The following is a 26,404-nucleotide window of genomic DNA, read 5'->3' on the forward strand; positions in this document are numbered from 1 at the left end:
ATCTTTATTGGCCTGGCTGCAGCCTTTGACACGTTTCACCACACCATCTTCCTCAATGCCTCTTCTCCAGCCTCGAGCTGGAGAGGACTGCACTCACCTGCTTCCATTCTAAGTCCAATCTTCCCCAGATATTCATCTACAATGCCTTACCTTTCCCACTCCTGTACTGTTACCTCTAAGTCCCCCAAGAATCTACCCTTGGACCCCTCTTACTTCTCAATTCCAAGCAACCCCTCAGCACCAACTTATGAAAACAACATTAAATTCTACAGGTACACTGATGACGCCCAACTCTCACTTGCCAATACCTCCCTCCACCCTGTCACGACTCACTGGGGATAGTGCACAGCAAAATCAAGCCCCACTGCTCCCCGAGCTGTGACAAATGTGAAAAGTTTCATCAACCCACCTAATTGTTTAATTAAGGTTAACAGAATACGAGCACCAGGTTTGTAAACTTAATAAGTAACTGTTTTGAACAAATTGTCTTTAACCAGTGACAAAAGAAAGAAATGTGAGCTAATATCTAACTCTATAACCTAAACGCTACCCCTTCTTAAATCCCTGCACACACATACGTGCAAGGCACATAAGACACACAAAAATATGAATTTTAAGGGTGGGATAAAACAGTTCAATAGCACCAATTCTGGAATGCAGGATTCGATGGGTTGATTTTAGTCGATGTCTTCCAAATTCCTCTTAGTTCTTTGTTGATGACACGAGGTGGTCTTCGCAGCACTTTCAGTCTTTAGTTCATTGGTTGAGCACTTGCTTTTCAATGTCTCTAACAGTGATTTTCCACTTTTCCTCTTGACAAGGGTTCTCCAGAGAGCAGGTTATAGAGATATAAGAAAAAAAACAAAAACAGTTAGCTATTATTGTAGAATTACTGGAATCTCACAAATACAGTAGAAAGACATTTTCGGTCTTTTCTTTTTTCAGGCTCGGAGCTTTTCTCTGCTGCACTGCTCTCACACAAACCCTGGTCACCTGGTTATGAGCCAATTAAAATGTTGTTGCCAGGCAGTTCCCCGTTAGACTGGACTCCTTGGCACCATCCTTTCTTTCACGGCACACTCTGTTCCAGGACAGCAACATTGCATATATCCCTCACACTGTTCCAGTAGACATGTCTTTCAAACTGTAATTTTAATTGCCAACACCCTTAAAAGAGATGAAATGCCATTTCAAAAATGCATTTCATCACAAGGTATGTGACACATGGACAACAAAATGCGAGACTTACTTTCATTCACTTTTCCTCCCCCTTATACAATCTTCAACATTTCTTACCCCTTTAACTCATTTCAGTATTTTACACCTGGGACAATGCATCTGCGATCACATTATATTTGCTGGCAATGTGAACAATCGTTACATTGAGTGGTTGAAAGAATAGGCTCCATCTAAACATTCTCGCATTTCGAGTTTTAAACTTTTCAATTAACGCCAGCAGATTATGGTCAGTGTAGATTAGTGTTTCTTTGTTATCGTATCAGACATAAACTTCAAAGTGTTGAAGAGACAACAGCAATGCTAGAGTTTCTTTTTCTACTGTAGATTACTTCCTTTGATATTGATTTAGTTTCTTGGAAAAGTACCCCACTGGCTTCTCTATCCCTAATTTATCATCTTGTAATAGGACTGCACCTATCCCCAAGTCACTAGCATCAATTGCCATTTTAAAAGGTTTGGTAAAGTCAACACCCTTAAAAGAGATGAAATGCCATTTCAAAAATGCATTTCATCACAAGGTATGTGACACATGGACAACATGAACGCTGATTCATTTATTAAGATTGCCTTCAGTTTTTCAAAGGCTGCTTGGCATTCTGCTGGCCATACCACTTTTGCCTGTTTTCTTAACAAATTGGTGAGAGATACAGCTATTTATGCTGAAGTTAGGCACAAACGTTCGATAAAACCCACACATTCCCAAAAATCTCACGATTTCTCATTTAGTTTTGGGAATGAAAAATTCTATTAGTGTGTTCACTTTCGCTGTTCTTGGCAACACTTGCCCTTGTTCTACAATGTGACCGAGGTAAGTTACCCTTGCTTTTGCAAATTCGCTTTTGGCCAGATTTATGACAAAGCCAGCCAACTGCAATTGTTTAACCAGGTCCTCTAATTGCTTTACATGTTCTTCCCATATGTTACTATATATTACAACATTGTCTAAATAAACCACACAGCTCCTTTGCATGCTTCTGTGAGTCTTTCTAGAAACATAGAACCATAGAAAAGTTACAGCACAGAAGGAGGCCATTCGGCCCATCCTGTCCATGCCAGCCTGAGGACACCCAAGTGCCTTTTCTAATCCACGTTTAGATGGACATGTGATTCAACATGGAGGATTCATCTTTCTACTTTAGAAAATTTTCCTTAATCACTTTTAATGGACATCCTATTTCATGATCATAGATCAATTCAAATGGACTAAATCCAGTAGATTCATTCGGAGAATCTCTGGTAGCAAATAGTAAGAAATCTAATCCTTTGTCCCAATCCTTTGGGTATTCATGACAATAGGTCTTAATCATGGTTTTGAGAGTCTGATGGTATCTCGCTAAAGCTCCCTGTCTGTAGATGATAGGCGGTAGACTTTAGTTGTTTGATACACAAACTGCTGATTATGTCCTGGAAAATTTTTGAAATGAAGTCAGAACCTTGGTCAGGTTGTATTTCAATTTCTAGGCCATAACGTGTGAAAAACCATGTTAACTTTTCCACTACCACGTTAGCTGTAATTGTCCTTAAAGGAATAGCTTCTGGAAATTGGGTTGTCATATCCATGATTGTAAGGATATACTGATGTCCTGCTTTCATTTTGGGTAATGGTCCTACACAATCTACTAATACCCAATTAAATGGTTCTTCAAAAGGGTATGGGTATTAAAGGTGCTGGTTTGATTACGTGTTGAGGTTTACCTACTACCTGACATGTATGACACGTTACAAAATTGCACTACGTCCTTACGAAGTCTTGGCCAGGTAAAATGCCTGTTTATCAATGCTTAGGTTTTCCGTATTCCTACATGTCCTGCCATAGGAATTTCATGTGCCACTCACTGTATCTCCCTCCGATACTTGGGCGGTATCACTAACTGATGAACAATCGTCCATTCCTCATCCTCAGGTCTGTGTGTGTCTCCGCTTCCTCATCAGAACTCCGTTTTTAATGTAATAGCATTCCGGAACTCCTTCTGCCTCAGCTTCAGTGTAAGCAGACTGTGCTAACTTGTTTAACTCTGGATCTGCTTTCTGAGCTTCAACTGATGAAGACCTGCCTAACACTTCCTTTGAATTATCCTCATCCTTAAAGAAAGTTTTAGCTATTCTAGCATGTGCTCATGGTATTACTTTGACCTCTGGTGATGGACTTTGTTTAGCCATTGCTCTGGTCACCACACATGATGGAAAAATACCAGGAACTTGTCCTTGTAACTGCTCCGTCTCTTTAGACTATCTCAGACTTTCCATAATTAGGGGTGAAGCTATAACCTTCACTCCTGCCAAATCATTCCCCAGGAGTAAATCAACTCCATCCACAGGTTATTTCTTAACCACTCCAACCACCGATCCAGGTAGCAAATCACACTCCAATTGCACTTTGTACAACGGAACCGGGATATACTCTCCACTTATCCCGTCTACCAATACTTTAGTTTTCATTGAACTCTCTGGAGGGAAAACTAGACCCTTTTCCAGAAAGAGTTTGAGTAGCTCCTGTGTCCCTTAATATAGGTATGGGTTTAGCTGCATCATTTGATGAAAAAGGGGTTATCTTTCCTTCAGACAAAAACCCTTTACATTTCTCATCTATCTTATACACTTCACCTGCATTCACAGCAGCGGTTACCTCTAGTCCCTTATTTGTAGTTAAAGCTACAATTTGATCCATGCCATTTTCTTTGAGTTCCCTTTTTGGACTCACTCTTACGAACTCCAATAAATCCTATGGGCTTCCCTCGCAACTTCCAGCACTCTGAACGAATGTGTCCCACTTTATTACAATTGAAACACTTAGCCCTTCAAGTTTCACCTCCACCCTCAGTACCTTCCTTCCTGATCTGGGGAGGAGATCTCAAATTATTCCCAGCTATCCATTCTTTATCCTGGCTCCTTGCCTTCCTTTCATTCTCTCTATCCCATTCAAATTTATGGGGTGGGGGTGATGGAAAAAAGATTTAGTTTTATTGATCAGCTCATAATCGTCAGCCATTACTGCTGCCTTTCTAGCAGTTGCAACCCTTTGGTCTTCAACATGAGTTCTTATCACATAAGGTAGGGAGTTTTTAAATTCTTCCAAGAGAATGGTCTCTCTGAGGACTTCATAGGTAGTTTCAACTCCTAATGTTCATGCCCACCTGTCAAAACTACTTTGCTTAATCCTTTCAAATTCAATGTAAGTTTGCACAGGCTGTTTCCTTAAATTTCAAAACTTTTGTCTGGATGCTTCAGGGACTAATTCATATGCACTCAAAATAGCCCTTTTCACCACATCATAATCCCTCAAAACCTCCTCTGACAGCAAGGCGTACATTTCCTGTGCTCTACCTGTCAATTTGCTCTGCATGGGCAATGTCCAGTTTTCCTTTGGCCAGTTCGTCTGTTTAGCTATCTTCTCAAATGAAATAAAGAATGCTTCAACATCCCTTTCCTCAAACTTTGGACGAGCTTGTACATATTTAAATACCTCCCCATTGGGTCCTGATCTGGAAATAAGTCCTGCCTCATCTACTGGTGTCTCTTTTTTAACTGCCAGCATTTTAAGCTGGAACTCTCTGTCTCTTTTTCTCTTTCCTCCTTTTCTAACTTCGCCATTTCTAATTCCCTTTCTTGTTTTCTTGCTCTCCCCTGCCTTTCTGCCTCTTCCTTTTGAAATGCTCTTCCATTTTATGCTGCCTCTAGCTCAAGCTTTTTTTCATTTCCTTTGTTTGTTCAAGTTCAAGCTTCTTCATTTCTAGCTGAAGTCTCACTACCTCCAGCTGTGACTCACTAGTATCAGCTTTCACTTCCAACTTTAAATGCTGTGTTATACCTTCAATTATGTCTGCCTTCCTAGCTTTGGCAGGCAATCCTACTATTAATTTACTTGCCAATTCGATTAACCTGGCTTTTGGGATCCCTTGTAAAATAGTCAGGGACATCTCTTCCAATTGCAAGAAAGCTTTAGCAATTTCCAGTGCCATCTTATTTTTGATAGTACAAACCTGGTGTTTCTTTTTAGCTTTTATGACTTACTAAATCTACAGCCAAATCGTCGTCATCTTTTGTTCCAATATCTCGGACCCAAGGCCCCAAACTTTTTTCGTGACTCACTGGGGATAGTGCGCTGCAAAATCAAGCCCCACAGCTCCTCGAGCCATGACAAATGTGAAAAGTTTGATCAACCCACCTGTTTAATTTAGGTTAACAGAATACGAGCACCAGGTTTGTAAACTTTATGAACTGCTCATTTCTAACACACGTATAAGACACACAAAAACATGGATTTTAAGGGTGGGATAAAACAGTTCAATAGCACCAATTCCAGAGTACAGGATTTGATGGGTTGATTTTGGTTGATGTCTTCCAAATTCCTTTGTTGATGACACGAGGTGGTCTTCCCAGCACTTTCGGTCTTTAGTTCACTGGTTGAGCACTTGCTTTTCAATGTCTCTAACAGTGATTTTACCCTTTTCCAGAGAGACAGCAGGTTATAGAGACATGAGGGGGGAAAAAAACCAGCTAGCTATTATTGTCGAATTACTGGAATCTTGCATACACAGGAGAAAGAGGTTTTTGGTCTTTTCTCTTTTCAGGCTAGGAGCTTTTCTCTGCTGCACTGCTCTCATACAAACCCTGGTCACCTGGTTCAGAGCCAATTAAAATGTTGTTGCCAGGTAGTTCCCCATTAGACTGGACTCCTTCTTGGCACCATCCTGTCTTTCATGGCACACTCTGTTCCAGGACAGCAACACTGTATATATCCCTCACACTGTTCCAGTAGACATGTCTTTCAAACTGCAGACATTGTAATTTTAATCCACAATCCAATAGAAACAGAAAGGTAAGTTCTTTACAATAGTCCAACAGAAATAAAAAGATATGTTCTTTACAACCCTTTCAATTATCAGATTGTTGTCCAACATCCAGTACTGTACAAATAGAAATTTCTGCCACCTAAATATTGGGAAGATCAAAACCATTGTCTTCAGTCCCCGCTACAAACTATATACCCTAGCTACTGACTCCATCCCTCTCCCTGACAATTGTCTGGGGCTGAACCAGACTGTCTGCAATATTGGTGTTGCATCACCTCGAGATGGGCTTCCTATCACATATCCACACCATCAATAAGACCACTTACTTACACTTCTATAAAATTGCGCAAATTCACCCCTGCCTCAGCTCATGTGCAGCTGAAATCCTCATCTATGTCTTGGTTACCTTGAGTCTCAACTATACCAATGTAGCCCTGACCGGACTCCCATCTTTCATCATGCATAAATTAAGTTCATCCAAAACATTGCAGTCCCTATATTAACTTGAATAAAGTCCAGATCATCCATTTCCCCTGTGCTCACTGCCCTTCATTAGCTCCTGTTTGTAATAGCTCAATTTAAAAATTCTCATTGTTAGTTTTCAAATCCCTCCTTGATCTCACCCCTCCTTATCTCTGTTACCTCCTCTACCCCTACTATCCTGTGAGATCTCTTAGCTTCTCCAATTCTGAACTTTTGCACATCCTGTATTGTAATTGCTTCATCATTGACAGACATGCCTTCAGCTGCCTCGGCCCTAAGTTCTGGAATTTCCTTCCTGAAGCCACCTTCCTCATTGCCCTCCTTTAAGACACTTCTTAAAGCCAAACTCTTTGACCAAACCTTTGGTCATCTGCCCTATTGTCCCCTTATGTGACTTGGTGCCAAATTGTGTTACATAATGCTACTTGAAGAGTCTTGAGACATTTTACTACATTAAAGCATTACATACAAGAGGTTGTTGTATGTGGTCTCATGAACAAATATTAGGAAGACAGACGCCATTGTCTTCATTCCCGCCACAAACTCCATTCCCTTGTGACTGACTCCATCCCTCTCCCTGGCAAACATGTGAGGCTGAACCAGATTGTTCAGAATCTTGGTGTTATAACTGACATCAAGATGAACTTCCTACCATGCATCTGCACTATCACTAAGACCAACTATTTCCACCTCTGTAACATCACTTGACTCCACCCCAGCCTCAGCTCATCTGCTCTTGAAACCCTCATCCATGCCTTTACCACCTCTGGACTTGATTATTCCAATGCAATTCCAGCTGGCCTCCCACTCTGTACCCTCCACAAACATGAGATCATTCAAAACTCTGCTGCCCATGTCCTAATTCACCATGTCTTCATCACACACCTCTCCTGCGCTTGCTTATCAACATTGGCTCTTGGGCAGGCAATGCCTCAATTTTAAAATTCTCATCCTTATTTTTAAATCCCTCCATGATCTCAGACCTCCCTATCTCTGTAATTTCCTCCATCCCCATTATCCCCCCAAATCTTTGTGCTCTGCCAATTCTGGCCTCTTGAGCATTCCCAATTTTAATTACTCTAATGCTAGCGCCCATGCCTTCAGCTCCCTAGGTCCTAAGCTCTGGAATTCCCTCCCTCATTCCCTCTGTCGGCCTTTCCTCCTTTAAGATGCTTCTTAAAATCCACCTCTTTGACCAAGCTTTTAGTCATCTGACCTACTATCTCCTTATGTGGCTTGGAGTCAAATTTTGTTCTATTAAACTTCTGTAAAGTGCCTCGAAACATTTTATTACGTTAAAGGCACTATATAAATGCAAGCTGCTGCTGCTGCTGTTGTTTGAGGTAATGATTTTGAGAGATGCTGTCAAAATATCCTTGGCGAATTGCTGCAATGCATATTGTACATGATACACATTGCAACCATGTTATGCTAATGGTGGAGGGGCTTCTGATCAAGTAGACTGCTTTGTCCTGGATGGTGTCAAGCTGCTTCAGTTGTTGAGCTGCACTCATCCAGGAAAGTGCAGAGTATTCCATGACACCCCTGACTTGTGCCTTCTAAGCATTGAAAAGGCTTTAGAGTAACTGTCAGCGAGTTACTTGCTGCAGAATACCCAGCCTCTGGATCTACTTTGACCATAACCAATTAGCAGGATTGAACCAATCCTGCATCCAGCAGAAAGGGAAAGAGGGAGTTGTTTGGGGAGTGGGGGGGAATGGGGGTGGGAAGCAGGGTAGCTGGACTGTGACAGTCACAGGGTCATCATTAGAGTGTGGGCAGGTCATGTGGCAGTATGTGACATCACTGCGCCTATGGTTACAGAACCCGCGGTTTTTGACACCTTGCTGTGCAGCATTATCCAGTTTAAGTGAGTGGGCAATAAGGTGGCCGATGGAGTATAATACAAGTTTATTTGCTTTGGTAAGAATAATAGAAAATCAGTATATTTTCTTAATGGTGAGAAACTTTTAAATGTTGGTGTTCAGAGAGATTTGGGTGTCCTCGTACAAGAAACACAAAGTTAACATGCAAGTACAGCAAGTAATTAAATGATATGTTGGCCATTATTACAAAGGGGTTAAAGTACAAAAGTAAGGAATTCTTGCTATAATTGTAAAGGGTTTTGGTCAGACTACAGTTGGGAGTTTTGGGCTCCTTACCTAAGGACATATATTTACCTTGGAGGCAGTAGAGCGAAGGTCCAATACATTAATTTTGGGGGGATGGGGGAGCATAGACTCAAGCTAAAGGGTTGATCATTGAAGACTGAGATGAGGAGGAATTTCTTCATTCAGAGGGCGAATCTTTGGAATCCTTTACCCCAGACAGTTGTTGAGGCTTAGTTATTGACTCTATTCAAAGCTGAGGTAGACAGATATTTGGACTCAATCCAAAGGATATGGAGATCATATAGGAAAGTGGAGCTGAGGTCAAAGATCAGCCATTATCTTACTGTATGGTGAAGCAGGCTCAAGGGACTGTATAGTCTACTCCTGATCTTGTTTCTAATGTTCTTTTGCTCACCCCAGCCTCAATCCTGATTGCACCACAGTACACCCAATGCCAAGAAAAATGGGTGACATTGAAGAGAACTGGGAGGGATCTATCCCACAAACACAGTGGACTAGCAGATAGGAAGACCAGGGGAGCAGTGAGTCAGCTTCTCCAAGTGATCAGGTCCAAGGGAGAAAGTTACAATGCAGAGCAAGTCCAAGGAACCAATACAGTAAAAAATATCCAAGAACACAGCGCGCAGTTAGACTGCAGCCCCTCCAGTCACAAAGCAGAGCAGTCAGCTGGTTTCTGGGAAATATCCCAAACTTGTAGGGGAGAGGTGAAGTTGTAGAGTCCTGAGCCAAATGTCCAGGCTCCACTTCCTGGAGCAGATGAGCAGTGAACCAGTACAGGATGGGTGAGGAGGAGGCTAGGAATCTGGTTACAACCTGCACAGAAAGCAAGAGATTTACTAGTTATTTCACATCTTCAAGAAAAAAAAACACATTTAAACAAAAGCAAAACACATGTAGATGCTGGAAATTTGAAATAAAACAGAAAATGCTGGAAATATTCAGCAGGTCTGGCAGCATCTATGGAGAGAGAAACAGAGTTAATGTTTAAGGTTGATGACCTATCGCCACACATTTAAATCTAATTGTTCCCAGGTCAATAGTAGGCAGATTTGCCATCAGTCCCATGATGCTCAATTCAGTTCAGTACAGATTTCTCTGCCCCCAATGAGAGCTACACAAAGTTACAGTGCCCAAACCAGACATCAAATTCTGTCACAAGTCAGTGTGGAAGCAGAGTACATGAATTCTTTTAAAGGAGAGTTAGCTGTTTGAAAAACGTGGAGTTATGGGACTGAGGAGAGTAGGATTAGACTGGGGACATTAACAGGTGTGGGTAGTGAGGAGGAGAGTGGGATTATATCGGGGCTTTTAAAAGGTGTGGGTAGGGAGGAGGAGAGTGGGATTAGACTGGAGGATATTAAAGGGTGTGGGTACTGAGTGGGAGAGTGGGATTAGAAATGGGGATATTAAAAGGTGTGGGTACTGAGTGAAAGAGTGGGATCAGACTGGGGGATATGAAAAGGTGTGGGTACTGAGGAGGAGGGTGGGATTAGACTGGGGGATATTAAAAGGTGTGGGTAGTGAGGAGGGTGGGATTAGACTGGGGGATATTAAAGGGTGTGGGTACTGAGTGGGAGAGTGGGATTAGACTGAGGGGTTTTTTTTATATTCGATCGTGGGATGTGAGCATCGCTGGCTAGGCCAGCATTTATTGCCCATCCCTAATTGCCCTTGTTCAAAGAGTCAACCACATTGCTGTGGGTCTGGAGTCACATGTAGGCCAGACCAGGTGAGGACAGCAGATTTCCTTCCCTAAAGGACATTAGTGAACCAGATGGTCAACAATGGTATTTCATGGTCATCATTAGACTCTTAATTCCAGATGTTTATTGAATTCAAATTCCATCATCTGCTGTGGTGGGATTTGAACCCAGGTCCCCAGAGCATTATCTGGATTACTAGTCCAGTGACAATACCACTACGCCACCGCCTTAAAGGGTGTGGGTACTCAGTGGGAGAGTGGGATTAGACTAGGGGATATTAAAAGATGTGGGTACTGAGTGGGAGAGTGGGGTTAGACTGGGGGATATTAAAAGGTGTGGGTAGTGAGGAGAGTATGATTAGACTGGAGGGATATTAAAATGTGTAGGTAGTGAGTGGGAGAGTGGGATTATACTGGGTGAAATTGACCAAGCATTCCACATGTAATCTCCATGCACCCAATGTTTATCATCTTTTCAAACAATTCTCACTTGGATGTGCATGAAGCAAATGCCAAATGCCAGCAGTACTGTCACGTGAACAATATAGACAAACACTCGGTGTCTATAGAAGCTAGACAGTGGTTTGCTGTCCTCTTCAGTCTCCTTCTTCAGCTTTCTGCAGCCCAGACCCAGCTGTACACAATACCAGGGATCAGCACGCACATACTGCCAGACTGCCCACACTCCCAAAGCCACAACTGGGAATGCCAGCAGGAAGTTGGGCAATTGGCAGAGTTGGTAATATCTCAGGAAGCCCACATTCCAATATGTGTCCTGAATGTAAGAGTATATGATGGGGTATCGGTGATGGCACCAACTAGGCAGCACACTATCCTTATCAGGGACACGATAGCCCTTGTCCCTGGCCAGCTGCAGCAGAGGCTGAGGAATGTCCAGGGCTGAATTCACAGTTGACATACAGAACATCAAGTATCCATAACACTGAAAAAGTACAAAGGGCAACATGATCATCACTATTCCTGTAGCCACTAGCAGCACAGACCGAAGGACGAGATTGAACCATGATTTGTACGAATCTTTTTCTGTAACCTTTAGCTTGTGTCTCACATACAATGAACAATGCCTCAGCTGGGAGTAAAACAGAAATCCTGCATTTACAATCCCATTGGAGCGAACTGCTGTAGACAAGGAAAACAGAATGCAACTGATCAGAGGTCGCCCCTTCTCCAGGTAAAGCATTCCACTGAAGACCAGCAGCACGAACATGCTTTCAGAATAAGCTGCAGACATGAAGACGTTGGCTGGGGTCAGGCAGAAGAGAAGGCTGGAGAGAAAGGCCAGCCGGTGATCCCGGAGCACAACGACACCCAATTGGTACAGAAGGACTGCTGACAGGACAAAGATCAGCGTGTTCAGTAGTACTGCTGCAAGCAGCAGCCGACTGTGGAGGTTCAACAGCCATTGGAGGGGTCTGAGAACCGTCTCTGCCATGGCCCGGAGACTCACTGGAAACAATGGCAGGAAAGCAAAGTTATGCTCGTAGATGTACCCAAATTCCGCTATAAACAGGAAGTGCTGTGCGTCCCATCTAGAGAAACCACCTAACACGATCTCCAGCAACGTGTCGCCGATGCTCAAACTGTGCAGTTGGGGTGCTCGGAATGCATCTGCTCTGTGATCAGGGATCAGAGAATTGAAAATCATCTGGGAAAGGAACAAAGAAGCAAGGTAAATTCAACATAAACCCAAACCTACCCATTAAACTATGTCAAACACAGAACCGGTCGCAAGATAGCAAGACCCTTAAAGCAATGTACTGCTTGAAGAATCACATCTAGAAACAAGTTTCTCTGAAGGACCGACATTTTTTACTCAATTAAAAAATGTTCATTATTAGAAAATCTAGGAAGAGAATAGCTGATTATAATTGGAGCAAATTGGATTTTCTTCTTGTTCGAGTTCGGGTTTAGTACCGGCAAGTCGAACCACACAAAACACAAAGCAGGAAGCTCCTGGTCTCCAGCCAGTCTGTGCTGAGATAGCAGCTTTCTGAAGAAGTAAGGCCAAGGAGTGACAGCTATGCTTGGCAGCCTGGGTACAGTTTCACAGTACAGTCAGCACCTTCAGGAGCAGTACCTCCAGTAAGAGTGAGTACCCTCAGGAACAGTACCCCAGTAAGAGTCAACACCTTCAGGAACTGTACCCCAATGACAGTCAGCACCTTCAGAAGCAGTACCCAGTGACAGCCAACGCCTTCAGGAACAGTACCCCAGTGAAAGTTAGCACCTCTATCCCTCAGTGTTAATGCCTTCAGGAACAGCATAGCATTGAGAGTCGTGACCCTCCGGACCCTAATGAGAGCTAGCTCCTTCAGGAGAGTACCACATTGAGACAGCACCTTCAACAACTGCATAACAATGTATCTTTATGTAGCATCTGTAACATAGTGAAACATCCCAGAGTGTTATCAAACAAAAACCTGGTATTGATCCAATAAGTATAGGTGACCAAAAGTTTCATCAAAGAGGTAGATTTTAAGAAGTGTCGTAAGGGAGTGGTGAAGGGGTTTGGGAGGAAATTCCAAAGTATGGACCTTGGCAGATGACGGCATAGTCGCCAAGGGTGGAGTGATGTAAAATGGGGATGCACAAGAGGCCAGAATTGGTAGAGTGCAGAGTTCTTGGAGGGTTATAGGGTTGGAGAAGGTTATAGGGATGAGGGGCAATGCCATGGAGGGATTTGAAAACAAGAATGAGAATTTTAAAATTAAGGTGTTTCTGGACCAGGAACCAATGTAGGTCAGCAAGTAGAGGCACGATGGTGAGTGGAAGAGAAGCCATTGCAGGTTATTCTCTGGTTACGAGTGGATAAATAGGAATGGAACCAGGTGAGACAGAACCACCCAGCTGGATAAGAGAGGGATTGGAGGAGGAGGATATGGTCAACTGTGTCAAAGGCTGCAGGCAGGTCAGGACAAGGAAGGATAGTTTACCACAATTAAAGTAACATGGGATATCATTTGTGATTTTGCTAAGGGCCATTTCAATACTGTGGCAGAGTGGAAAACTGGTTGGAGGAATTCAAACATGGAAAGATGGCATGAATTTGGGAGGTGACAACACATTCAAGGACATGTATCCCAAAATTGCAACGGGTTTCTCAGGTCCAGTACCAAATGGAGAAGAGTGGGAACTAATGTAACTCATAGACAGTCTGCTCAACCAAAACCCTGTCAACACTGGTCATAATCCAGGGTGCAGTGCCTTGGAAAAGTCCAACATTTTGGGACAGGTAGTAAATACGATCCGTGTTATATATGTGAGCATTTTCACTTCTCCTTAGAGTATTCCTTTAACAAATGAAATTGCAACTGTACAAGGATTAGAAACTGACCTGGAAAAGAACAGTCAGGATTCTGGAACAAAGGGCGAAGTGCACGACCGACTGGAGGTCAGACACCGTCATGCTCCTGGTGTAGGTCTCCAATCAGATCACAGCACTGGTACTCTGAGCACTGACAGCAACCAATTGCTGTCATTTCATGATCCCTGAAATTGGATTAAGAATGTTAATGGGAACATCCCAGATCAGGAAATATTGGAAACACTAAATACTGGCAACACACAGTCAGGATTGAAAACAGAGTTACAGTGACATAGAAAAATTTAAACTTGCATCAGCCAATGAGGCCTGCTCCTTCCCATAGGTAATGGCTGATTCATACCCTCTCAACAGCCTCCTGGCCCACAATCCTTTGTGAACCCCCCAGCCTTCTACAACTCTCCCTCTTGTCAGTGTCTCCCTGTGCTATAAAAAAAAACCTCAGCTTCTCCATCTCTCCATGTAACTGCAGTCCTTCACTCCTGATGTTATCCTGGTAAACCTTCTTTGTATTCTCTCCAAGTCCTTGATAACCTTCCTGAGTTGTGGTGTCCAGAAATACAGACAATACTGCAGTTGAGGCTTTATCAGTAATTAGTAAAAGTTTAGTATGACTTTGTAGTTTCTATATTCAATGTCCCTATTTTTAAAAAAAGCAAAAGCCCAAACACTTTCCTCACCACTTTATCAACTTTTTTTTTTTTTTTTGTAAAAATATACTTTATTCATAAAAAATCTTCAATCACATTCAAAACCATTTCAAAAACAACATTACAAGGGTACAATCCAGGTTAAACTTTTACAAAATGTATCACCAGGTGCATCAGTACAAACAATATTACAATCATTTACAGCCTTTCATTTTGATCTGTACAGCCCGAGGGGCTCTAAACAGTTCCCAGTCTCTCGGTGCGCTGTGGTAGAAAGGTCTTAGACAGCGACCCTTCCCCATTGCGCCTTTGCGGCAGCTGCCCCAAGCTTTAGTGCGTCCCTCAGCACGTAGTCCTGGACTTTGGATTGTGCCAGTCCGCAACAATCGGTCGGGGACAACTCTTTGTGCTGGAAGACCAACAAGTTTCGGGCAGACCAAAGCGCGTCTTTCACCGAGTTGATGATCCTCCAGCTGCAGTCGATGTTTGTCTCGGTGTGTGTCCCTGGGAACAGCCCGTAGAGCACAGAGTCCTGTGTCACAGAACTGCTCGGGATGAACCTCGACAGCAACCACTGCATCTCTCTCCAGACTTTCTTTGCAAAGGCACAATCCACAAGGAGGTGAACAACGGTCTCTTCCCCACCACAGCCACCTCGAGGGCAACGTGCAGAGGGGGTGAGACTCCTGGCGTGTAGGAAGGATCTGACGGGGAGGGCCTTTCTCACCACCAGCCAAGCTACGTCTTGGTGCTTGTTGGAAAGTTCTGGCGATGAGGCATTCTGCCAAATGACTTTGACAGTCTGCTCGGGGAACCATCCCACAGGGTCCACCCTCTCCTTTTCCCTCAGGGCCTCTAGGACGTTACGTGCTGACCACTGCCTGATGGACTTGTGGTCAAAGGTGTTTTTCTGCATAAATTTTTCCACCAGGGACAGGTGGTACGGCACGGTCCAACTACTTGGAGCGTTCCGCGGCAGCGTGGCCAGACCCATCCTTTGCAACACCGGGGACAGGTAGAACCTCAGCACGTAGTGACACTTGGTGTTTGCGTACTGAGGGTCTACGCACCGCTTGATGCAGCCACACACAAAGGTGGCCATCAGTATGAGGGCGATGTTGGGCACGTTTTTTCCCCCTTTATCTAGAGGCTTGTACATCGCGTCCCTGCAGACACGATCCATTTTCGACCTCCAGATAAAGCGGAAGATGGCTCGAGTGATCGCCATCGCGCAGGAGTGTGGAATGGGCCAGACCTGCGCCACGTACAGCAACAGCGAGAGTACCTCACACCTGATGACCAGGTTCTTACCCGCAATGGAGAGGGAGCGTCGCTCCCACATGCCCAGTTTCCTTTTCACCATAGCCACTCGCTCCTTCCAGTTTCTAACGCATGCCCCGGTCCCTCCGAACCATATCCCCAGCACCTTCAGGCCGTCAGCCCTGACAGTGAAGGGGACAAAGGATCGGTCAGCCCAGTTCCCAAAGAACATGGCCTCGCTCTTCCCACGATTTACCTTGGCTCCCGAGGCCAGTTCGAACTGGTCGCAGACGTGCATCAGTCTGCGCACCGACAGCGGATCCGAGCAGAAAACGGCGACGTCGTCCATGTACAGGGAGGCTTTTACCTGAGTGCCTCCACTGCCTGGGATCGTCACTCCTCTTATGCCCGGATCCTTCCTGATGGACTCGGCAAAGGGTTCTATGCAGCACACGAAAAGGACAGGCGAGAGAGGACAGCCCTGCCTGACTCCAGATTTGATCGGAAAGCTATCTGTTTCCCACCCATTGATTGAGACTGCGCTACTGATGTTAGTGTAGAGCAGTTGGATCCAATTTCGAATTCCCTCCCCAAAGCCCATTTTGGAGAGCACATCCCCCATGTAGGTGTGCGATATTCTGTCAAAGGCCTTCTCCTGATCCAAGCTGATGAGGCAGGTATCCACACCCCTGTCCTGTACATAGGCAATCGTATCCCTGAGCAGCGCCAGGCTGTCAGAGATCTTCCTGCCTGGCACAGAGCAGGTCTGGTCAGGGTGAATCACCAATTCCAGAGCGGATTTGACCCGGTTGGCGATGACCTTGGACAGAATCTTATAGTCCACATTCAACAGTGAAATGGGTCGCCAATTTCTAATTTCCTCCCTTTCCCCCTTGTGCTTGTAGATGAGGGTGATGATGCCTTTCCTCATGGATTCTGACATGCTGCCGGCCAGGAGCATACTCTCGTACACTTCTAGCAGGTCTGGGCCGATCAAGTCCCACAGAGCCGAATACAACTCCGCCGGCAGGCCGTCGCTTCCGGGGGTTTTACTCTTCTCGAAGGACTCGAGGGCCTTAGTCAGTTCGTCAGGAGTTAGCGGTTTGTCTAGGCTCTCCCGCGTACTGTGGTCTAAGACCTCCGTGATAGAGGACAGGAAGGACTGGGAGGCCGTGCTGTCCGTGGGCTTCACGTCATACAGTCCGGCATAAAAGGATTTGCTGATCCTCAGAATGTCGGACCGTGATGACTTTACTGAGCCGTCTTCTTCCTTCAGGCTGCTGATCACAGAGCGCTCTCTGTGTACCTTTTGGAAGAAGAAACGTGAGCACGTCTCATCCTGCTCCACGGAGCGGACTCTGGAACGGAAGATGATCTTGGAGGCCTCCGAGGCAAAGTGCGAGGCTTGCTGGCCCTTCACCTCTTGGAGCTCCTCCTTGACATCGACCCCCATCGACTGCAGCCGGAGCAGATTCTGCATCTTTTCCTGGAGTCGGGACATTTCCCTCTGTTCCTTTCTAGCTTTCTGGGTGCCTTTGCGGATGAAAAACCTCTTGATGCTTCCCTTGATCACTTCCCACCAGTGTGTCAGGGACTCAAAGAGGGGTTTCACGGTTCTCCAACCTTTGTAATCCCTCTTGAGCTCCTCAATGTTCTCTGGGGTCAGCAGTTGCACATTTAGCTTCCATGCCCCCCTGCCCACCCTCAGGTCTTCCTCCAAGTGGCAGTCCGCCAGTAGGAGGCAGTGGTCAGAGAAGAACACCGGCTTGACCTCGGTGGATCTGACTGTGAATGCACGGGACACAAACAGGAAGTCTATCCTGGAACGAATGGACCCGTCTGGCCGCGACCAGGTGTATCTACGCTGCGCTCCGTCTGCAGGGTTGCTGAAGACGTCGTGCAGCTTGGCATCCTTAACTGTTTCCATCAGGGATCTGGACGTAGCGTCCAATCTGCTTCCGGCCCTGCCGGATCGTCCAGCCGCATCGATGATGCAGTTGAAGTCCCCGCCCAGAATGACCGGCCTGGAGGTCGCCAGCAGCAGTGGGAGCTGCTGAAAAACCTCCAGCCGCTCAGCCCCTTGTGCCGGGCCATACACGTTAATTAACCGGAGTGGAGCGTTCTTGTACATTACGTCTGCTACGAGGAGTCGCCCGCCCACCACCTCCTTGACCTCGGAGACGGTGAAGTTGCCTCCCCACAGCAGAATACCCAGGCCGGAGGAACGAGAGTCGTTTCCGCCCGACCAGATCGATGGCCCGTGGGACCACCATCGTGACCATTGCCTGTAGGAGCTGAGGTGCGGTATCGCACACTCCTGCAGAAACAACAGGTCAGCTTTGACCTTGGCTAGGTAGTCCAAGGTCGCAACACATCGCGTAGTAGATTTAATGCTACGCACATTTATGGATACAATCTTTAAACCCATTTTAAAGCATTTATTCTCCTACCAAACCCACTGTCTCTGAGAGTCCCAGACCTTTAGTCTGCTCCTTCATACCCGTAGTGAGCTCAAATTCCTTCACTTTGGATGGGCTGAGGTAGATCTCCTTGGCCGTGTTCTGCTCCAGTGGCATCTGGAGGTTCACGTAGAGAGCGGGTTTTGAGATGACCTTTGCTGGAGAAGCTTCTCCAAAACTCACCCCCTCTGGGGTGTTGCTGTTCCCGGCTTCCTGGAGCTGGGGTGCGATGATTGCCTCACTGCTCCCAGATTCCAGGGGCTGTGGTGCACTGGCCTCCTCAGGTTGCAGGCAAAGTTGGGGTGCGCTGGTCTCCTTGTTGTCTCCAATTTTCTGGAGCTCGGGTGTCTCGTCCTCCAACGCCCTGGAGCTTTGCCGCCTCTTCTGTCGGTGCCGCTCTGGCACTTCATCATCCGAAGAGCTGCTGCCCTTGTCATCCGTGTCGGATGGGAGACGCCTCTTGCCGCTTCTCTGGGAAACGCCTTTGCTTCTTCTTCGCTCCCTCTTACTTTTCTTGTTCTTCACCGTCCGCCACTCCCCCTGCTGCTTTTCCACTGCTGCCTCCTCCTCCATTGATTCGCTGTCCTGAGGACTGGGAGGTTCAGGGGGTAGTGCTGTTGATTGGCTCTCTGTTGCCTCAATCTCTTTCTCCACCTTGTCTCTCTCTGTGTCCTCCTTTGTCCCGTTGAGCTCCCTGGGGGCCTTGGTGGTTGGAGTGACACGGAACCTTTCTTCTGCTTCCCCCTGGTCGGCTTTGGCTGCCTGTGCGTAAGTACGGCAGCGTTTGGGGCAGGTCCTGTAGAGGTGACTTGCCTCGCCACACAGGTTGCAGCACTTGGCCTGTTTGCAGTCTTTTGTCTGGTGCCCTTCCTGTTTGCAGATCTTGCAGAGGGAGGCGCTGCAGTTGGCCGCCACATGACCAGCCTTGCCGCATGAGCGACAATGCTTGGGTTGCCCAGCGTAGACCAGGTAGCCCCGGTTTCCCCCGATAGCGAAACTGGAGGGAGGGTGGAAAATGGCTCCCTTACCATCGGTCTTTAGCGTGACCTTAAACAGGCGTTTGCCTGTCCAGATCCCCAAGTCGTCTCGAATCTCGGTGCCGCTCCCCACCTTATCGAAGTACCTGGTGAGGAAGGTGACCACGTCGGCGACAGGGACGAAGGGGTTGTACACATGCACCATCACCTCACGTTCCCGTTGCAACGGCAGAGAGAAGTGCGGCTCCGCCGTCAGGATCTTCATCTCCGGCAGGTCTCTCTTCTCCTCGAACACCCTCAGGAGCCGGACGCAGTCTGCCACCCGCTTGAACGTGACGTCAAAATAACCGCCTTTGCGGGAGTCGTGCAGGGTGAAGATCTCCGTAGCTTGGAAGCCGCACGCCTTCAACAGGATCCTCCTGGTGAAGAAGCCCCGATCCATAGGTGATCCTCCTTCGCTGTGGTTCACCGTGACTCGGACGGTGATAGGTAACCCACGGTATAGATTTGGATTGCGATTGGTTATCGCCCTTCCATCCCGACCTTGCCATGGCAGGACCATGGTGTCGCCCCTGCAACACTTGATCTTAGCCAAAAGGCCGAGAAGCGACTCACCACTTTATCAACTTCCCCTGTAACCTTCAAAGATTAATGAATATGCACCCCCAGGTCCCTCTGGTCTTACACCTCCCTCCCCAAAATAGTACACTTTTAGATTATACTGCCTCTCTGTGTCATTACCCCCAAAGTGCATCACTTCATGCTTATCTGCATAGAGTCTGCCACGTCTGCCCATTGGACCAGTCTATAGCCCCTTGATGTCTGCCACCATTTACCACATTGCCTACTTTTTATAATTCTTCAAATCAGAATTAATTTTGTGCTTGACAATGGCCTTCAGTAGTTTTCCCACCATTGGTGTTACATTTCATGTTACCTGCTACCCTTTTCTCATGTTCTCTCTTTGCTCTTATATCTTTTTCCAATTTCCCCTTGCACTCCATGTTCTGCAGTATTTTGGTTTTTGATGTATTCTGCACCTGACTTAAACTTCCTTTTTCTGTTTCATTTTGACTATTCCCTTTGTCATTGAGGGATATCCCATCTTTTCTCCTTATGGAAATATGCTTGATTTGTACCCAAACTATCTCTGCCTTGAAGCCTTTTGAAAGAGTTTGAAAGGTTGATGTAGAAAAGATGTTTCCACTTTTGCAGGAGTCCAAAACTGGGGCCATAACTATAAGACACTAATAAATCCAATAGAGAATTCAGGAGAAACTGTATTCTGAGAGTGGTTAGAATGTGGAACTTGCTACTGCAAGGAGTAGTTGAGGTGAATAGCAAAGATCAATTTAAGAGGAAACTTGATTTTAAAAAAGAGAAAGGAATAGATGGTTATACTGATAGGATTAGATGATGAGAGGTGGGAAAAGGCTAGTGAGGAGCATTAACACCTGCATGAACCAGTTGGGCCGAATGGCCTGTTTCTGTGCTGTAAATTCTATTCGTGCAAGAGTTCCCTGGAGGGTGTCAGTATTTGTGCAATCGCTGCAATTTTAGATCTCTGCGTCAATAATTTGTCGTCTCTGTGCATGAGAGAAACAATATTTTGTTGGGTCCCTGCATGTGACATTTTTTGGGGGGTCTCTGCATGTGGGACACATTTGTCGGGTCTTTGCATGCCCGATATATTTTTCGCGTCCTTGCATGCGTGACAATATTTGTCGGGCCTCTGCGTGTATGACATTTTTTTTTTGGATCTCTGGCGTGCGGGAGGGACATATTTCTCAGGTATGGGTGACAATATTTGCATGTGTGTGTGTGTGTGAAATCCCCAAGAAAGCGTGGCACTGTCCAAGGGGCAATGCCAAAGGAGTGCTGCACCGGGGCCTACCTTCAAAACAGATGTTAAGCCAAGTCTCATATTCTGCTTCAAGTAAAAGATCTCATGGCACTGTTTGAAAAGCAGACAGTTCTCCACTGGATTCTAGCCAACATAGACTCCCTCAAACACCCGCCATAAAGCAGAGTTATTAGCTCACTGATCTTTCTGAGATCGTCCTGTGTGAACACAAATCCTTACAGAATTGACTACACTTCAAAACCATTCTTTGTGCTTTGGGATATTTCAAAGTGAAGGTCAGTAGAAGAGATTTCTCTTCCCCCCTCTTCCTGCTTGAAGTCGATCAAATGGGCCGATGCTCGAAGTCCCTGACTCGGTTCTCGTTCTCCAGCTCACTCACCACCACCACCGGAAAGCAGGGTCTGTGACCCCACCCCCGCAATAACATCCGGGTGGAAACCCGTGAAGCATGATGGGAACTGCTGACTTTGACTGTGAAGGTGCCGGCTGCCATGTTTGATATTGGCAGTAATTCCACAAAAGGAAAACATGGGCTGAATTCAGACATTATGCATCAGTGACTCCTGTCCTCTGCATCTCTGATACTCAAAGATACAAATGACTCAGTGGCTGGAAATAAATACATGCATAGCCAAAGGATTACTCTTGAAGTGTGGGCAAAGACAGCAACTGATCGTTTGCAGAAAGATCCCACAAACAAAAATAAGATAAATGACCAGTGAATCTGTTTTTCCTGATATTGGTTAAAAGATAGCACCAACCAACAGTACAACTCTCAGTATTGCACTGAACTGGCAGGAGCCTAAAATGTGTTTGAACACCAGGGCTTCATCCAAAGGGAGAGTGGTACAAGGAAGTAAAATGAAACAATGACACAGAACAGAAATGTTTATTTGCGACTGTAAAATATTTGTCAAAGCACCTTGTTGTTAAGGCTTAATATAATTAAATGTGAAAACATGGAGCAAGTTAAACATGCCTTGGCAGAGGCTCAATATCGTGAAAGATCAATGGTGGGGAAACAGTAACATTGTGGTAATGCTGGTGGACCGGTAATCCTATGGCCCCAGTCCAATGTTCCAGAGTTCAAATCCCAAGGGCAGCTGGGGGAATTTACAATACCAACAAAATACCAGCCTCATTAATAATGAAACTACTGGGTTATCGTAAAAATCCACTCATTAACCTTAAGGGAAGGTGTCTGGAATTCGCTGCCCAAGTTGGTGGTAGAGGCAGAAACTTTAAACTCTTTTAAAAAGTACCTGGATTTGCACCTAAAGTGCTGTAAACTGCAGGGCTAGGGCCGGGTGCAGGAAGGTGGGATTAGAAAGGGCACCTGGGTGTCCTCGGGCTGGCATGGACAAGATGGGCCAAATGGCCTCCTGTGTTGTAACTTTTCTATGGTTCTATCCTTATCTGATCTGATGATTCCAGATCCACAGCAATATGGTTGACTCTTAACTGTCCTCTGAAATGGCCTAGCAAACCACTCAGCTGTCTCAAACCACACCAGAAAAATGCACTGTTCTTGTACCTACAGTACATGGACTGCAGTAGTCCAAGAAAGCATGGGGAATTAGCGACAGGCAGTAAAAGCTGGCCTCACCAGCGATGCTCACATCCCAAGAACAAATAAAAAAATGTTAACAGCCACGAGAACACCGTGGGTGAAAGCAAAATACTGCGGATGCTGGAAATCTGAAAAGCAAAGATTGCTGGAAAAACTCAGCAGGTCTGACAGCATCTGTGGAGAGAAAGAGCGTTAACGTTTCGAGTCCAGATGACTCCTCTTCAGAACTAAGAATTAGAAATGAGGTGAAAAATATACTGTATAAGGGGGGTGGGGCAAATGAAGCTGGATAGAAGGGCAGTGATAGGTGGAGGCAAAGGAGAGAGCACTGTGGGGTTTTCTTTCCAGATGAGCTAGGAGTTGTTGCATTGTATTTATTTGTAAATATCCAACAAGCCCTTGTATAAGCTAGTCTGCTCAGAGATCCCTTAAGAATTATTTCTTGTTGTAAAATGATAGACCTCTGGAACAAGCTGTTGAGAAATCCATTTTCTCCATCACTAACATGTGAACTCATCTAGTTCTGGGCCATCTGTAACCAGGGTAGCACATCACAATGGTTAAAAAGATCACTTCACCTTCCTCCATTGGTCTCCTGACCTCATGTCCTTCCTTTGGTGCCTTAATTGATGATTCTTTTCATTTACACATATATTTCCCTCCATCAAAGCACCTAACTGCATGTGCAACATTTCATATACAGGACTCTCTTTGGGGAGAATGACTTGACTCACCTCTGTTGGTCTTCATAGACCACAAAATCCTAGGTTTACAAGTCTGGTGGTAGGATGAAGCAGCTGGATTTAGCACCAAAAACAGCAAGAGCCAGACCTAGAGTCTGAATTAACCTTGGATGAGACTAGCACAGCTGTTCCTCCTCCTTTGTGGCAGATTTTTGTTTTTGAAAGAAAACTGATACTATTCTCATTACTAGTGACACAATCCTTCGCACAGCAGCTAACTGTCCATCCCAGGGTTCGAATCATTGCATATCAAGAGGGACACAGAAAATAAGTACACAGTAGGAACAGGAGTAGACCATACAACCCCTTGCGTATTCTCCACCATTCAATAAGATCATAGGTGATTTTCTATATCAACTCCAGCTTTCCTACCCTATCAGCATACCCTTGACTTTCTTAGTGCGAAAAATCTGTTGATCTCAATCTTCAATATATTCAATGACCAAGCTCTCTGGAGTACAGAATTCCAAATTCCCAAATACCTAAACAGGGGCCACAAACTGATGCACAAGCCCCGGTTATTAGCTGTCAAGAAAGCGAGACAGTCTCTCTCTTGCTATACCATGAGTTCCATTCTTATTTATATTCCATTCCCTATGTAGCGATCTCTGGTGATCTGATAAATTAGAGGTGATCTTTAATCACTAGCCCTGACCTGAATTGATCCAGAAAGAAGAATACAACACTGTCTTAGTGAGAAGTGTTTGATACATTTGAGTTACATTTTTTTGGAAAGTGATACATGGACAATGATAGTTTGATGCTGCATCACACAATTTATCACAGACATTTAATGGAAATTAGGTAATCAGTATTAAAAAGGCTCCATGAAGAGTACTGAAAGATCATTGAGTGCACAGATGCAGCAGGGTAAGCGAGTAGTTAGGGCTAGGATTGGGATGCCTTTCTCCACAGCCATACTACTAGGCCATTCCCTGTCTTTCGCAGATGATTACTGTCCAATCACATTCCAGCTAGAGTTTGTGCAACATCTGTTCATCCCTGGGATTACTTATCCAGCAGCGAGCCTAGTCCATTTATGCAGACAGGAACAAGTTTCCCACATCTTCTAGGATTGGTACTAACTGACCCCACACTTTACAAACACAGTCCTTTATTTCACAATGGGGAGGGGGAAGTGGAAGTGAAACTTTTATCCTAAATAAAGCATTGAAAATAATGCTGTAGGGGTTATGACTTGAAAAATGGTTTTATTCATCTTACACTATAGTGGTTATTTACAAAATGGACTGAACAGATTGATGCGAGGAAGGTAGAACAAGGGATGTCCTGACTGGTGTGAGAAATGTGCAGTGGGGGACATCACCTGTGTATACTTTTTCTTTGCTCTTTTCTTTCTATGTTGATGTCCTTCATTTTAAGATTTTTAAAAAATATTTTATATATTGCAGCCCTTCCCTTCTTTGTTCCCATCACAGGTCCTCAGGGTGCAGGTGCATACAGGTCCATGAGATCATATATTGTGCCTTGATAGGCTATTCCACCAGAGGAAGCATCACAGCAGCACTTAATGTTGCTCTCATCAAATGTCAACATGTTACTCAACAGAAGTGATATGCCCTTCCCGTATCAGAGGTATGAGGTTAATTGTATCACACTCCTACCAGTAGGGAGGTCGTGTTGGAGTTGTATAGAACCTTGGTGAGGCCACAGCTGGTGTACTGTGTGCAGTTCTGGTCGCCACATTATAGGAAGGATGTGATTGCACTGGAGGGGGTGCAGAGGAGATTCACCAGGATGTTGCCTGGGATGAAACATTTAAGTTATGAAGAGAGGTTGGATAGTTGTTTTCGTTGGAGCAGAGAAGACTGAGGGGCGACCTGATCGCGGTGTACAAGATTATGGGGGGCATGGACAGGGTGGATAGGGAGCAGCTGTTCCCCTTAGTTAAAGGGTCAGTCACAAGGGGACATAAGTTCAAGGTGAGGGGCAGGAGGTTTAGGGGGGATGTGAGGAAAAACTTTTTTACCCAGAAGTGGTGATGGTCTGGAATGTACTGCCTGGCAGGGTGGTAGAGGTGGGTTGCCTCACATCCTTTAAAATGTACCTGGATGAGCACTTGGCACGTCATAACATTCAAGGCTATGGGCCAAGTGCTGGTAAATGGGGTTAGGTAGGTAGGTCAGGTGTTTCTCACGTGTTGGTGCAGACTCGATGGGCCTCTTCTGCACTGTGAGATTCTGTGATTTCCAATGAGACAAGCAGAAAGAAGGGAAAGCAGAATTTCTCCTGGTAGCAAATGTAAACGTCATTGAGCAATACTGACCTGTATCTCTGGAGTATTAAAGCGTCAGCAAGTCCAATTAATGAAAGTGCATCTCTTGGAATCAGCTGGTTGCTGCTTTTAAATGGATTCATGCATAGAATGGGGTCATAGGTTATTCACGTAGGAACAGCTCGTACAATCTGAACAAGTCTTTCACCTTGTGTTATGACGGAAGCCCAGGCACCATAATGCACAGCTACAAGATGAGAGAAAGTGTATATACAGTACTACAAAGATCAAGCTTCAGGGTCAAGCCTGGTTTTAGCTCTGGCCTAGTGATACAGAACTCCGAGAGAGAATATTGTGACCTTTGATACATTAATACAATTGCAGAGTTATCCCACCAGAAATATATATTATCCCAGATGTGTATGTTTGACAGAACATGGGGGCATATGTAAAATAATGATGTTGCAGCCTGGACTGAAATTTCACGTCTGCCTTTAGAAAACTAGAAACTTCTTTATGCAGGAACACCTCCCACAGCCTGGCTGCTCTGAACAACAGTATTATGGGGGAGTTTGCAGGTGTAGTGGAAGTGGGTTAAATAAGTGAAGACCTCCCTTCTCTGGATACTCCAAGCTACAATTTTAACAAATCATGGGTGGACCTGTAAGTCTGTGAAGGTTCAATAATATCCAAACTCTAGGGTTCTTTTGCAAAAGGGGCTGGATGTAGTCGATAATTAAATGGAAGTAGGATTATTTCTCAATTATTCAATATCAACAATTATTCCTCACAACTGTAACCTCAGTGTAGGGCTGGAATCACATGTAGGCCACACCATGTAGGTTGCCTTCCTTAAGCTTATCAGTGAATCCATTTCCAGCTTAGGAATTATAATCGTGACACGATATTGTCCATTAACTACTGCTCTTAGTCTTCGGAACCTTGCATCTGTC

At 45.2% G+C, this 26,404-nt stretch overlaps 1 protein-coding gene across 4 annotated transcripts; it reads right to left on the minus strand.

The window, feature by feature from the left end:
* Window positions 1-510: 510 nt before the first annotated feature.
* Window positions 511-25,527, minus strand: pigv (phosphatidylinositol glycan anchor biosynthesis, class V). Of its 4 annotated transcripts, XR_013580059.1 has the most exons (5): window positions 20,933-21,202; window positions 13,705-13,859; window positions 10,840-12,015; window positions 8,696-9,460; window positions 511-825 (listed from the first exon to the last, which is right to left on the minus strand). XR_013580059.1 is itself a non-coding variant. In XM_078567234.1 (4 exons), exons 2-4 carry the CDS (start codon window positions 13,774-13,776, stop codon window positions 9,191-9,193), a joined length of 1,518 nt encoding a protein of 505 aa, XP_078423360.1. In that variant the 5' UTR covers window positions 13,777-13,859; window positions 25,503-25,527; the 3' UTR covers window positions 8,410-9,190. The 4 variants fall into 4 exon arrangements, 3 of the variants coding, with proteins under 3 accessions (XP_078423360.1, XP_078423358.1, XP_078423359.1); XM_078567234.1 differs by lacking the exons at window positions 511-825; window positions 20,933-21,202 and adding an exon at window positions 25,503-25,527 and having other exon boundaries at window positions 8,410-9,460; XM_078567232.1 differs by lacking the exon at window positions 511-825 and having other exon boundaries at window positions 8,410-9,460.
* Between the last annotated feature and the right edge of the window lie 877 nt (window positions 25,528-26,404).

The sequence above is a fragment of the Cetorhinus maximus genome, chromosome 21 (assembly GCF_964194155.1).
Source record: "Cetorhinus maximus chromosome 21, sCetMax3.hap1.1, whole genome shotgun sequence".
NCBI lineage: Eukaryota > Metazoa > Chordata > Chondrichthyes > Lamniformes > Cetorhinidae > Cetorhinus > Cetorhinus maximus.

Coding starts and splice junctions, on each gene's coding strand:
- pigv (XM_078567234.1), bottom strand. CDS start 13,776: ATGACGGTGTCTGACCTCCAGTCGGTCGTGCACTTCGCCCTTTGTTCC. Junction 12,016..13,704: donor TCCTGACTGTTCTTTTCCAG/GTCAGTTTCTAA, acceptor TTCCTTTCCCAG/ATGATTTTCAATTCTCTGAT. Junction 9,461..10,839: donor TTTGCTTCATGCACATCCAA/GTGAGAATTGTT, acceptor CTTTCTGTGCAG/GTTGTAACCAGATTCCTAGC.